The sequence below is a fragment of the Lepidochelys olivacea genome (assembly GCF_965140295.1).
Source record: "Lepidochelys olivacea isolate rLepOli2 genome assembly, chromosome: 2".
Classification (NCBI taxonomy): domain Eukaryota; kingdom Metazoa; phylum Chordata; order Testudines; family Cheloniidae; genus Lepidochelys; species Lepidochelys olivacea.
The window spans coordinates 158,683,656-158,698,416 of NC_140412.1; the positions used below are offsets into that span (position 1 = coordinate 158,683,656).

The 14,761-nt window shown below is 43.1% G+C and overlaps 1 protein-coding gene across 3 annotated transcripts in view; it reads right to left on the reverse strand.

The window, feature by feature from the left end:
- The window catches only part of CEP72 (centrosomal protein 72), a 67,759-nt gene that overhangs the window by 19,700 nt on the left and 33,298 nt on the right, over positions 1–14,761 (reverse strand). For 2 of the 3 annotated variants that reach the window (XR_014710464.1, XM_084620895.1), the window contains exons 12-13: positions 6,748–6,874; positions 2,401–2,512 (exon numbers count right to left, since the gene is read on the reverse strand). Coding sequence is in view for 1 of the 3 variants with exons in the window: in XM_084620895.1 (XP_084477021.1) it covers positions 2,401–2,512; positions 6,748–6,874 (239 nt within the window). In the remaining 2 variants the exon portion in view is untranslated. Of the gene's footprint in view, positions 1–2,400; positions 2,513–4,805; positions 4,953–6,747; positions 6,875–14,761 lie in introns of all 3 variants that reach the window. The other variant, XR_014710465.1, reaches the window with a different exon arrangement.

Genomic DNA, 14,761 nt, shown 5'->3' on the forward strand with positions numbered 1-14,761 from the left:
GGGACTGGGGTCATGCCCCTTCTATCCTTTCACCAGATGAGTAATTCTATAACTGGACAGAAACATTAATTTCTTATTAGTAGATCACATATCATGTATTACAAGTTTATAATATAAAACTGTTAGCTATATTACAGATCATAAAAAGATGACCATTTAGTGGCCAGTAGAACTTGTTTCAGGTGATTTATACTGGGGACAAAGGTCAGTACCAGAAAATGCCAGAATTGGCTCCTAGCCAGAGTTTCACCATCAGCCCCTGGAGTCCATAGTCCATCCACCGCAAACAGAGTGGATAGGTGTATTTTCTTTAGTGTTGGCTTGAGTTCATCACGATTCTGGGAGTTGATGTTTTTTAGATTATCACACCGGGACATTCTGACTCCAGCAAGTTGTGGTTAACAGGAAAGCTCTATAGGCTGCTGAAGAAGATTCAAATCCTTTGTGAGGGATGCTACAGCCGCATCAATAGAATGTAGAATAGCAGGGCCTGCTTAAAGTGAGTTGTTTCTATGAGACCCTGTGGGATTTTTGCCACAGTATCTGCCACTGGTTATCTTACCATTGGGCAGAAGGCCTACATTACACTGAAATAAATTGGTTGTTTCAGTCCATCTCCTCAAATAGCATGTAACTATATCACAAAAAAACACATAGTACTCAACCCCTCTTTGCTGACTGTTTTGGCAGACAGGGCAATGTTTAAATGGGCATGGAGACTAAGATATTCTCTGCTCCTACGAGATGATCCCGCCAGAATATGGCTGAAACTTATTTACTCGATTTAGAAAATCGGCCATCTAATCCCCAGGGTACTGTTCAAACATAACACATTAGTAGGCCAGTGTGTGTGGCACTTGGCACTGCCAATACCTCTGCTGCTATCTCTTCTGGGGATAAACAGCGTACTTCAGATTCTAGTTCTCCCAATTTGAAAGAGCACCACTATTCACTTAATTAAAATAAAACAGACAGCAATATTTACACCTTCGTAAAACACGTCTATAGTATAGTCTCTCTTGTACACCCCCTCTCCAGTGAGTCAGCCCAAGTCATGGGTCGCCTTTGTGCATTGAAACTGGAGGCAGCTCAAGCTGTTGCTTAGCAACCCATCTGCTCTGTCCTGTCTTCTTCTTGCTGCCCAGCTATTTTCCACCAGTGGGAGGGCCAGCCTCAATTTCTCCCTCTCAGCTCCTGTCTTTAAATACAAATTTAGTTTTTTTCCCCCAAGAGGTATGTGTGCAGAACACCAACATTCCAGCTCAATTATACAGGACCTAGAAGAAAATCCATCATCCGTTTTCCACCCCCCCCCCTTCCACACAAAATGCCTAAGATCTAGCACATTCACACCTCACTAGCAAAATGGATGTAGTGCTGCATCAGAGAGGCACACAAGGCCTCTAACCAACTAATTCCAGGGGGTATCACAGCACACTGTACCAGTATCAATGGGCAGATTGATCATCACAAGATGGCTAAAGGAACAAGTAGAGAATGCACTTGCATTCCCAGAAGAAATCTGAAAAGCAACAACAAGGTCATCCCTGTGTACTTTTATAAAACATTACAAGATAGACTTCAATCCCCCCCAGAGAGCCCTCCTCTGGTAGAAGCATACTTCAGGCAGCGGTCCTTATATAGGCCCAGGTCCTGCTTTCCATAGGGGGGAGGAATTCTATATTTTGGGGGCTGATTCAGCCTAGCATTTCAATTTTAATGCCAGGCTAGCTCAATTAATTGACTTACACTAGTGTTAAGAAACACAGTGTTAATTCAGGCCCGTTATTCCCCTCTTTCCCCCTGCCCATCTCAATTTGTTGCTGCTTGTTACTTCCCAATATTATGTACTGGTGGAGATGCCATGAAGCAGAATGGAAAATTTGTTATCTGATCATTTTCCTTCTGTAATTAACATTTTAATTCATCCGCCCCACCCTCCTCCAGGATAGTAAGTTATTGAAGTTTCAATTGAGTATAAATCTATGCAGTTTAAAATTTGAAAAAACAAACGAAATGTTTAAAATGTTGCTCCTGATTTAGTTGTATAGTTTGTCAATTTAAGAGGTAGAGAGCTGGCTGAGCAGACTGGTTGCTAAGCATCATCTTGTGCTACCAGAATCTAGAGACAACTCAGTACTATGGACTAAAAATTTTACTATGGAGCAGTAAGGAAATCATCAATTAAACTTTCACTTGTTCATTAAATACTGAGACTAAAAGGCCTACTATGTTTACATTTGAAATACACTGAACATCTTCCACTCATAGTAAACATTTAACTGAGAAGCTCTGGTACTTTAATACAGAATTAATTTAAAATTTCGAAGTATTCAATATGCCAAGGATCTGGGTTTCTTATGTCATTTCTTTTATTTCTGACCAGGACCTTCAATATACCTATGACTTTCCTGCAACATCTCAGTGAGCTCCTGAATCTGATCATAGTGCTGAAGACGCTGTTTCAAGTTGATGTTTTCACTTCTTAACTGTTGATTCTCCTTTTGCAGATCTAAAATTCAAAGAGACAAAATATCTTAAGGAGGCTATATCTCTTGATGAAAATTCAACCTAACCTCAGAGGGGTAAATATTGCACAGTAGCATAAAATAAGACTGAATATCCATCCCTTGGATGAGACCTACAGTTGACAGCCTGACCTTTTGTGCCAGTTAAAGATCCCAAAATATTCTTCATGGGCCTGAAGTCATGTCAATAACAGGCTTTCCACTGATTTCAGTGCAGTTGGGTCGATCTCCAAAATTAAGGGCATTAAAGCCAGTGCCCTGGCCAAATTTAACTTACATTTTAACTATAAACCTCCCCTTGCAGTTTCCATCTGGCTGGCCCCTGTGAATGAAGCAGGTCCAGCTCCCTTGTGCCAGAGCAAGTGTTCCCATTTTGCCAATTAGGAGGGTAAGGCAGCTATAAAGGATCAGAGAGAGAGCTGATGAATCAGAAGCTGTGAAGATGAGGGTAGGTGAGGATTGCCTGGCGGTGAGGAAGAAGGCAGGTAAGCTGCTGCAGACTGTACATTTGGGGGCTGGGAGAAGGCTGAAGGCCAAGAGAACAGCAAGAGGGATTTGCTGGGTCTTGGTGGGAAGATGAGGAGAAGGAGAAGAATAAGCAGAAGCAGCCTGCTGGCTCAAGCCAGAGAGCTGGAGCCAAGGGCTGGAGAAGGTTGAAGACAAGGGAGCAGATTACCTGCTGACATCTCCAGACCTACATAGCTGGACCCAGAAGAAAAATGAGTAACTCAACCAGAGGTTAGGGGTCTATTACAGGAGTGGGTGGATGAGGTTCTGTAGCCTACAATGTACAGAAGGTCAGACTAGATCATCATGATTGTGTGAGGGATGCTCCCTGGCAAGGAAGCTCCCAGCAGAGAGGCTGTGGGAGTTCCACCAGCTCTCCCTAGAAGGCACTACAGTTGAAAGGGTTATGGGGCGGCCTGGTGTAAGGTCAGGAGAGAATGGCACTGGAGAGCTGGGACATAGTGAGGGATGCTGGACCGGTATGTTGCAAGTACTGTTTTTGACTATGGTGGGAAAATATGGACTATGGCTGTGGGACATCTGTTATAATTTATGTTTGTGGGACTTTGGGAATAAGTGACCCCACAAGGGCTATTATTACAATTGGGATGATGCACTGAACTATTTCTGGGGAGTCTGAAGAAAGGAAACTTAGGCAGCTGCCTGTCATGCTGTGGCCTGCAGCAAGATGGTGCTCAGGCAGGACTGCCCTATGACACCATTGTAAGTTGTATTTTCACCATCTGTTTTAAACTGTTTATAGTAGTATAATATAGTAGCTTGTTAAGTTTGTAAAGTGCTTTGGGATCTTCCAGGCTGAAAGGTGCTATATTAATATAAGAGTATTATGAACTTCAGACACATTTTTATTTCCCTAAGCCAAAGTAATGTCTTCTGGTTAGCACCCCAAAATCTTCAGGCTCCAAAATGCCAATACAATGCATTATATTGGTGGGAGGAGGGGAAGAGGATCAGGAAACCTTATTTTTATAGTTTTAGAGCTAGCGACGATGAGCCTTATTTACTGCAGATCCCTCTTCTTTACAGATAAGGTGAATGCTGGCAGTGGCCATTCCATAGTTAACTTGGAAGCTAGCCTAACTTACTCCTGCCTCCCAAAATAAACTTATCTTTCTGTGATTTTGAAGAGTTATATGGCACAGGGGACCTGTTTGAAAGTCAACATTTGGGAGATCCAGACTTTTTGTGGATGTGTGTCTGAGTGAAAGTACAATTTTTCTAATGGAGGTACAATTTTGGAGAGTGCTTTTTAGCTGGACTCTGCTGTTTAGCTCTCAAGGTCCCTTCCAGCCCTACATATCTATGATTCTCTGAAACACGCTTTCAGATTTTTTTTTTTTTTAAACTGAGTAGGGCTTTGTTTTTTGGAGGTGGATAGGTGGGCGTTCAAGTAAATTGTTTCCTGCTCTTCGATACTGAAATAATTAAATAGTAAAAGTATCTAGATGAAAAAAAGTATGAGAAATGTATTGAATACTAAGGTTCAGTAACGCACCAAATAATTTTAAAAAAGGACTCTGTCAATCATTTTAGACCTAAAATGCAGGTACCATAAAAATCTAAAGGGACAACTTAATAAATTACCATTGGTGTGCGCAACACAATCATCTGTAATAAATGCCCTCAGTATTAAACTGAGCAAACGAAAGTTTCCTAACAATGAGTTCTAACTGCTGGAAACTCATCATGTAGAAAGCATTGGTGAAAAGCACTGATGAATGTTGTTGTAGTGAACAATGCTGCACTGACCAGGAAGGATGGACTGGATGATTTTCCACCAGTTATTTCTATGAGTTTATATATGCCTCTTCCAGACGGTATACAGCTACCATTGTCCTATACATGAAAATGTTTGTTTGCCTGCAGAGATGCTGATATTTGCTAATTGGCTGGTTCCTGAAAAAAGTAAACGAGAGTATTCATTCAATTAAAAACCAAAGTTTACTCACATGGCATTTCCAGTCCTCTTTCATCATTTTTATGAACATTTGTCCAAATAAATTATGATTTTAATGTTCACAGAAAGGAAAAAGGTCACAAATTCTTCTGCAAATGTGAATTTGCGTTGAAAGCGCAAGGAGGAAGTGTGAAATTGAGTGACAGGTAATATACTGGCTCTAGTGCTTTAAATAGAGACAGAGTTCATCAGTGTAACAGTGGAGCAGACTCAGACCAGGTCTACGCTATAAACTTACATTGGTAAAACAGTCGCTCAGGAGTGTGAAAAATCCACACCCGAGTGACCGTTATACCAACCTAACACCAGGGTAGATAGCACTACGTTGATGGGAGGGACTCTCCCATGGACATAGCTACCACCTCTCGTGGAGGTGGATTAATTCCACCAACAGGAGAAACTCCCGCATTGGCATATTAGCATCTTCACTGAAACACTGCTGCAGCATTTTAAGTGTAGACCTCAAGTTATTAGTGCATTCATACCTGATTGGATGGGTTCCTTGGCTTCCCAGGGACTAGTGGGGAGAAATGGTCATAGTAATTGTAAATGGTAATCCCTGCACAACTGGTGTTCTTTATCCCTTATCCCAGATTCTGGGCACTTCAATGTGTTGATACTAGACTGATGTCACCAGCATGTCAGGCTTTGTGTTACATGGCACGCCTCATTGTTGTCCTGATACTTACTCATGAGGAAAGGGGAGAGTGGAGTTTGTGAGTGGATGAAGTGCATCTTTTGTTTGGGCATACTGGAACTTCGTTGATAGGGCTACTAGAGGGAATCATGTCACCAGATTAATAGTATGATCCACAGTTTAACACTAATAGAATTATTAATAAGGTTGCAGTCCGTGGACTTTAATCCATACTTGTATGCCATGTGTCCTTATTCTATTCTGGTTGGTACTAAGCAAATTTAGAATCTATGCTGGATATGCAAACACACACTAAATAAGTAAGCATTAAGAGAAAATTTGTCCACTTTAAATGTGGTTTGGCTGAGAAATTGTTGATTATATCTTTAAAATAGTGAGCTACATCCTCCACTCTGCTGTAACCCCACTCTTTGAACCCCTCCATTGGCTTCCCCTTCTTTGTCACATCCAACATAAGCTGCTTCTGTTCACTTTCAAGGCCCTTCACAAATCAACTACCACGTTACTTATTGTTCGCTGTCAATCTGTTCATGCTTGCCTCCGATCAGCCCATGATGCCAGTCTCCACTGCCCAATTGTTAAATTTTCAAACAAGCACCTTTGTGCCTTTTACCACGCTGCCGCACATGCTTGGGAGGCACTCACTGTAAACATGCACAAAGCTACCTAATTCGCTACCTTCAAATCCCTCCTTTGCTGTGATGTCTACAAAAAACTTGACAATGGGTAGGCTGCTGGTGTGCACAGACCAACGTTGTCTCTGTTTCCTTGTACTCCGGTCTATACTTATCTATTGCCTCCTAGATAGTTTGTAAGAACCTTGCGGCAGGGATTGTCTTTTTGTTTGCTGTTTGTACTGCACCTATCACAATGGGGTCTTGGTCTATATCTAGGGCCCCTAGCCATTAAGGTAATACAAATAATAATTGCCATGGAAGTACTTATGGAATGTGGCAGTACTTGGTGTGAGTAAAGGCATCATGATATACAAAACAAATTAAACCGAAAGATAGAACACAGCCAAGGGTTTGCCTCTGACACAACAGTTATTAAAACAAGTGTTTTTAAAAACTCACCAATTAGTTGCAAATGTAATGAACTAGAACTGTCTGCATTTTTGACATTCTGTTCCACATTTAACAAATGAGCTTTTAAGTTAGTGTTCTCTTCCAACAACTGGTCTAAACGTTGCTTCAAGATATCCTAGTGACATTTAAAAAATTAAGAAAAACAGAACAAACCTTAAAAAGGAAATTGATAACTGAACATTTTCCCAGTAAATTATTCTTTGACAGTCTAAACATGATTTTGTAACACAGTAAATCATAAAGCAATCATCACTGAAAATGAAAAAGGCAAGACCTGGTATTCCTGCTTTATTTTGTTTTCTGTGACTTGGTTTCATGGAAAACAAACATTACACCAGTCATTGAATCACAACAGTCCAGAACTTGGGAAAGCCTGGTATTCCCCTGGATGGAAAGATATAGACAGGGACCCAGATTCACAGCCTTTATGGTATCTGTGAGCTTCTGACTGTCCATAGCAAGAGGGATTTTCCAAAGGGTGTGAGTGCATATAGTCACAATGGTAACTACTTTCTTCATGGATCCATGGCTCACAGTGCTGTGATGTGAACTTATTTCACAGAGTAATTATAACTGACCATTACTGCCTCGAAACGGCAGTCTAACAGCCAAGCAGAAGAGACAACTTTTTGCCAAACTTATCTATCTTCCTGGATTCCTTGTCAGATGGAGTTGTTTTGGATTGCTCAGCAACAGCTGAAGCTGCTGAAGATCAAGGACTGAATTAAGTCCAAAAAAACCCCGTACAGTGCTGTTCACACACATGGTATAATTAATCTGGCTTCTTGGCCATAACAATTCTCCATAGCAGAGAATTGCTTGTGTTCTTTCATGTTGCTCTCAGGCACGGAGGATGAAGGTACAGGATGGCACAGGGATCCCATATCCCAGGAAAGGAAAGACTCACAAGTCGAGAAGGAAGGTAGTATCCTGGATTGACCTACAGTGCCAAGTGAAGTCATGACAGAATAATCCTGGATTGGATACAGACCACATAGGAGGCTGCGATGGGACACACTGGCAGGGAGATTAATGAGGGCCTGTGGACCCATCCAGCTGCATCTGCAGTAGATGTCAGGTGTGGAGTGGAGTTAAATCAAATTCTAGTTCTCTTCCTGGCTGACCAGGAAGGGTAACAGAGCTCTGCTTCTCTCTCTATGAAAGAAGCCTAGTTACAATCAAGAATCAGATACAGAACCATAAAAATGTAGGGCTGGAAGGGACCTTGACAGGTCATCTAGTCCAGCCCCCCTACCTCATGCTGAGGCAGGACCAAGTATACCTATACCATCCCTGATATGTTTGAATAACCTGGTCTTAAAAATCTCCAATGACAGGAATTCTAAAACTTTCCTTGGAAGCCTATTCCAGTACTTAATTGTCCTTATAGTTTAGCAAGGTATTTTTCCTGATATTTAAACTAAATCTCTCTTGCTGCAGATTAAGCCCATTACTACTTGCCCTACCTTCAGTGGGCATTGACCGCAATTAATTACTGCCCTCTCTTGTAACGCCTCAACTTGTCTCAAGACTTATCAGGTTTCCCCTCAGTCTTCTTTTCTCAAGACTGAAGATAAAGTGTAACCTTTCCTCAGAGGTCAGCTCTTCTAAACATTTCATTTTACTTGCTCTCCTCTGGACTCGCTCCAATTTGTCCACATCTTTCTTCCAGCGTGGTGCCCAAAACTGGACACAGCTGGGGTCTCACCAGGGCCAAGTAGAATGGGACTATTATCTCCAGTGTCTTACTTACAACCCTACTGTAGATACACCCCTGAGTGATATTAGCATTTTCTGCAACTGCATTGCTGCAACTGCTCATATTTGAGATCCACTATGACCCCTTAGGTCCTATTCTGCAGTACTACTGCCTAGCCAGTAATCCGATTTTGTAGTTGTGTATTTGATTTCCCCCACCCCTTCTTACGCGTAGTACTTTGCACTTGTCTTTATTGAATTTCATCTTTGTTTTCAGACCAATTCTCCCATTTATCAAGGTCACTTTGAATTCTAATCCTGTTCTCTGAAGTGCATACCACCTCTCCCAGCTTGGGGCCATCTGCAGATTTTATAAGCGTACTCTTCACTCCATTTTCCAAGCTGGGCAGGGATGCAAGCATCTTGGAGGACAGGACCTCATGAAGGATGGACAAGTCTCCCACCAGATGGGATGACTGGGCACAGGGAAACTGATCAAAAGGAGTGGTCGTTTGAAGACAATCCCTGAACAGAAGGGCAGAGTCCTGCTGAAGACTCTCAGATGACCCTGTTTTGAGTTCTTAACTCTTAGGACTCGAGTGCCTTAGCCAGAGGGCTAAAGCACCACTGCATCAGATTCTGTGAGAGATGACAACTGACTGTCAGAGATCCCCATGACAAAATGAGTAGTGTCACAAGTAGGTACCACTGAGATGGGAACTGTCTGAGGGGACGTCTACACTGCAATTAAAAACCAGCAGCTGGCCCCGGCAACGGACTTGGACTCACGGGACTTGGGCTAAGGGGCTGTTTTAATTAGACTTCTGGGTTCAGACTGGAGCCTGGCCTCTAGGACCCTGTGACGTGGAAGGGTCCTAGAGCTAGCCTGGTAATCTACACTGCAGTTAAACAGCCCCACAACCCAAGCCCTGCAAGTCCGAGTCAGCTGAGGGTGCCTAATTGTAGTGTAGACATACCCACAGAGGCCTACGACAGAATGGCGTAGGTGTACATATCACCTGATAAGACTGGATATCTATGCTGGATCTAGTTCAGAACATGGGAAGTGTATTCCATTAAATGGAGACCTCACTTGATACCAAAAGCCTCACCCAGTCAGAAAAAACCTCTGGGGTCAAAGGAAAATGCTCAGTCACTATGCATGGAGCAGATGATGGACTAGCCTGGAAGGGACCAGAAGATATGTTACTACATGGATTTCCCATTCCTCTTGAATGTGGAAAGAGTAAGTTATGACTGTCATGGCTAATGCAATAATGGCTACAAAGGAGTTGCAAAGCCACTCCGCTGAACAGGTGAGTGTTCCTTCTGTCAAAGCTAGGACCAACATTCAGGCTGACTGCTGGCAGGCAGGATTTGGGTCTTAGATCTCTATCTTCTTCCACCTATAACCCCTTAAACACCCCTTTTTCCTTCTGAGACCCCAAAGTCACTCCATGTTTCTTCCATTACCCCTATATTCCAGAATTCTTTGTGCTTTTAGCCAAAAAACCCCCCTCCAAACCACTCCCCCAAATCTCCCCCCAAAACCCCCCAAACTAAAGCAAATAAGTGTGCAATAATAAATAAGAACTTAATTTAAAATTCATTGTGCCATACTGAGCCAAAGCAGATATTTACCTTCAGAAGATAAAGATGACAAATGGCACACTTTAAAATATATCAAGGTAAAAATTACACACACTGAGAACTTTGAAAATTGCCTAGTCCTGAAAACTGTACACTCAAACCTTATTACCGCAACCATTTACATTCAGGCAGCTAATTTTACAACCAACCAATAAACATTTTAACATCAAGTTTAGATTATATAGAAAACAACTCTTGCCATGTGGGGGGAAGGGTTGGCAACCTACTTTTGGATCATGAGCCTAAAATTCAGAACCATTGTTTTAAGAGGATAATGGAACAACCAGGAATAATCCAAATGGATTCACAAAAAGAACAAATTCAGACAAACCTGAATGCTTTTTTGATGGAATTACAAAATTAAAGGGAGGAAAGAGACACATATTTGGATTTTAGTAAAGCATTTGATACACATGAAATCTTACTCTTATTATTATTTCAGCAAAAACAACGAGGAGTCCTTGTGGCACTCTGTTTTTGCTGATACAGACTAACACGGCTACCACTCTGAAAATTATTAATTCAGTTTAAGTATGGGCACTGTTAAATTGGCTAAAAGAAAATAAGTCTCTTCTCGATTCCATGAAAAAGCTGCCCAGTGGTCAAGCTTAAAAATGTGTCAATTGCCATAAATTACCTTCTTTAATACTTGCAGTACTCCCTATACTAAGCATATGGATATACAAGAAATGCCACAAACATCAAAGTAACATTATCTAGGCAAAACTGCAAAGAGATTAGGCATGATCACTGATAAATGCTCAATTTCATAGGATGAAATTATTAAAAATTTGGGGGAGGAAAAGTGGTTCAAGCCCTCTAAAACACACACAATATATTTCATAAACATACAGGGAATTAGACGTTGTTTTTAAATTTAGTAACTGTTTAGTCTTGGCATCAAAATATTTCACTTGAAGAGGAAAAATGTTGATACAAGCTGCTTACACAGTGCATGCTAATGAGCACAGAGAAAATTAGCTGAATCATTCCTCTGAATTGTCTGACCATTTGATATGATAGGATGCTACTGGGAGTTTGATCAGAAGGTAAGTGCAATTAAACCTACATTTCCAAAAGAGTTCAGGTTACATAGCCAAGCAGGAGCTTTGGTATGCGATTTACAAATATTTTGAAGTATTTGTGGACTCACTTGCCTCTCCATTGCACTCCTATCCTATCACACTATGAAGTAGAATTATACAAGACTTATTTTTCTGTTTAACCTGCTTCCCTCTTTATGTTGCTGTTTTATTCTTTGTTTATTCTAAAGGCAAAAGCTGTTTTCATAAAGCATGGCCTAAGGCAATTGTGCATTTGAATGCCAACTTTTGCATGCAAATCAAGTTTTTATATGCACAATAGACCTATAAATACCCACGCAACAGCATGTGCAAACAGCTGATTGCCTGCTCAAGTGTGCATACAACCTTGTAAAATTTTACATGGAGGCAACAAAAACATCTGCATAAACTGAATAATCACAAAAATAGATGGGAGGTGGAGGAATTGGACAATAAATCAAGATTAATATGGTATTGGATACCCAGTTTGTAGCTGTGATATCCTGGGCTGAAACTATCAGTGAAATGCCCCAGAGGGAGAGGGCCAAGGACAGAGTCTTGTGGCTCTCTGTAATAGAAAGAATAGCTGGTAGATGTGACGCTCTCTCCAGAACAAGAGCAACAGAAGAAACCCACTTTTTCCCAGAGGCAAGTAATTCTAACAGAATAGCAAAATATCAAGGATGACCTGTTCAGTAGGTCAAATTTGATGAGAAGATAGGGGGATGATATGAGGCAAGGCAGGTAAATCACCAAAAGGGCAGTCTCACCGTTGTGAGATTTGCAAATTAGTTAGCTAGATGTTAGAATGAAGAAAGAAAAGACTGCCTTTTCTCAGAGTCTTGCTGAAAAAAGGAGGTTGGAAACAAGATGGTCATTAGCAAGTGGGGAGGTGCTAGTCAGGATATTTGAGTGAGACAGGAAAAGGTGTCTTGTTGAAAGTGTGACATGCAGGGTTAGAAAGGCATGGCGATCAGTGATTCCAATCAACTGGATGCCAAGCTGAAATCTCTAATTGAGAGAGAGAATGGAGGTGCCTGGGCTTGAACCAGAAACTGCCTTTTTTTCATAAAGAGAATGTTGCAAATTCTTTCAAGTGCTCACTGGGGAAAGGGATAAAGAAAGATGTTTGTAGGAGGGTACTGATTAAGGAGTTGCCAGTTCACAGTAAGCTGTGAGCTCCTACCAGCCTTAGGCCCTGTCTACACTGGCAAGTTTCTGCGCAGTAAAGCAGCTTTCTGCATTGTAACTTCCGAGGAGTACACACTGCCAAGCCACTTCGTGCGCAGAAACTGCGCAGTTGAAGCACTGTAAAATAACAGCCGAACAAGAAGCAGACAGCTTTCTGTGCTGGGGGTACAGCGCCATGGTGCCAGTGTAGACACCCCAGGCTGATTACAGCGCTGCGATTGGCGTCTGAGAGATGTCCCACAAAACCTGTTCTTGCATCTCTGGTATTTGGTTTGAACTCTACTGCCCAGCCCTCACGTGACCAACTATCATCCCCACACCATAAATTTCTTTGGAATTTTGAACATCCCCTTCCTGTTTGCTTGGTGATGTGTGCAGTGGTCTCCACGCATCCTACCAGGTGACCATGCCTGCTCCACGCACCAGGTGATCCCCCGCTTGGAGCGATGCTGACTGCTGGACCTCATCAGCATTTGGGGAGAGGAAGCTGTCCACTCCCAGCTGTGCTCCAGCCATACGAATTATGATACCTATGGACAGATTTCACGATGCAGGACAGAAAGGGGCCATGACTGGGACACACTGCAGTGCAGGGTCAAAGTAAAGGAGCTGTGGAATGCCTACCACAAGTCGCGGGAGGCAAACCACTGCTCTGGTGCTGCGCCCATGAGCTGCCGATTCTACAAAGGGCTGGATGCTATACTTGGCGGCAACCCCACCTCCATCGTGAAGGCCACTGTGCATACTTCGTTGGCTCACATGCCAGTCGAGAGTTGACCGAGCCAGGAGGAGGAAATCTTGGATGAGGAGGGGAAGGGGGACCCAGAAGCAGAGGATGACTTGGAGGTCAGAGATGCATGCAGCCAGGAGCTCTTTTCTACCCCGGAGGAGGCTGTCAGAGCTTGGCAAAGTGCAAACTGGAGAGGAGGCCCCTGGTAAGTGGATTTGATTTTGGTAATTGCTGAGGCAAGTTGTTGGGGGTAGGGGGGTTGCAGAAGCAAGCTTGTGTCTGTATGATGCATGTACCACCACATGCCAGTGGAATAGGGTGTAGATTGACTCCCTCACTTCACAGAAATCTGCTTCAGATCTCCAGGAAACGCTCATGGAGATACTGGCCAATCCGCTGCCGCAGGTTCTTTGGCAGCACTGCTTTGTTTCTTGCCCCATTAACTGTAACTTTCCCATAGCACTGTGCCATCACAGAAGGGGTGGGTTAGAACCATTTCTGCACACAGGCAAGCCACAAAGGGACAGGACAGAAGCTGCAGTCTTGGAGAAGACCCTCCCTTGATTTCCTGCTCACCCTCAGCGGCGAGATCTTCTATAAAGATCACATTCTATGGAAAATGTGGGGACAGGAATGATTATCAGGCTCCCCCTATCATGCTGGCTCTCCCCAAGAGAACAGCAAGGTCCGGGAAGGGTGATTTACCCTGCCCCTGCTGCTACTCACCATTTTGGGAGTCGTGTGGCTCATGTGTGCTTGCTTAGGGCAGCAAGTTAGTGACAGGTGTGTGAATACTGAATGTGTTTTAAATCACTGAATCAGCATTTCGTGTGTTGCAAACAATACTGCTTCTGTAAAATGTTACGTTTAAACTTCACAGAGGTGACCTTGGGAGCCCAGCCTCCCTCGTTGTTATCACCAGCTGAGTGGCTACGCAGAATTAGAAAGCAGGCATGAAGAACTAAGGAAGACTTTCTGCGTGACGTTATGATGCACTCAGTGGCTGAAAAACAGGAATCGAAGGAGTGGCGGGACAGCGAGAAGAGGGACCGAAAGAAGAACACGGAACGCCAGAATGAAGCCACGGAGCAGCTTTTAAACATGATGGAGCGCCAAGCAGACACACTGCAGGAGATACTAGCACTGCAAACCGAGCAGCTCCGCGCCCAACTTCCCCTTCAGCCGCTGTCGCAAAACTCTTTCCCATGCACCCCCCAGACACTGCCAACACCTTATCAACCTCCTGGCTCCAGTCTGTACCCGCGGCATTCCACTCCTCCCTGTCACAGTCCAGCATTGTTGACTCCCACTATCCACTGCGCATTGTGACTCCCAGTACCCACTGCACACAACACCCATCCCTCTGCAGTTTGGCCCTGCTGAAATACAGTACCCCCTGCATTGTAATTCAAAGGAGGTTTGACCCCCGGACATGCACAAATCTTTAGCCGTCCCAGGACCGCACCTCCTCCTGGGACCTTCCCTTCCCTCATCCCTCAGTGCTGATGTGTTGTTTGTTTGACTGACTCTCTCCTCCGGTGTTGTTTTTTAATAAAAGAATTGTTGGTTTGAAAACTATTTTTATTCTATTAATTGGAAACAAACAGCCCTGCAAAGCAACAGACAATTGTGTTAAACCTTCATGTTGCATCGTTTGCACCAATCACCT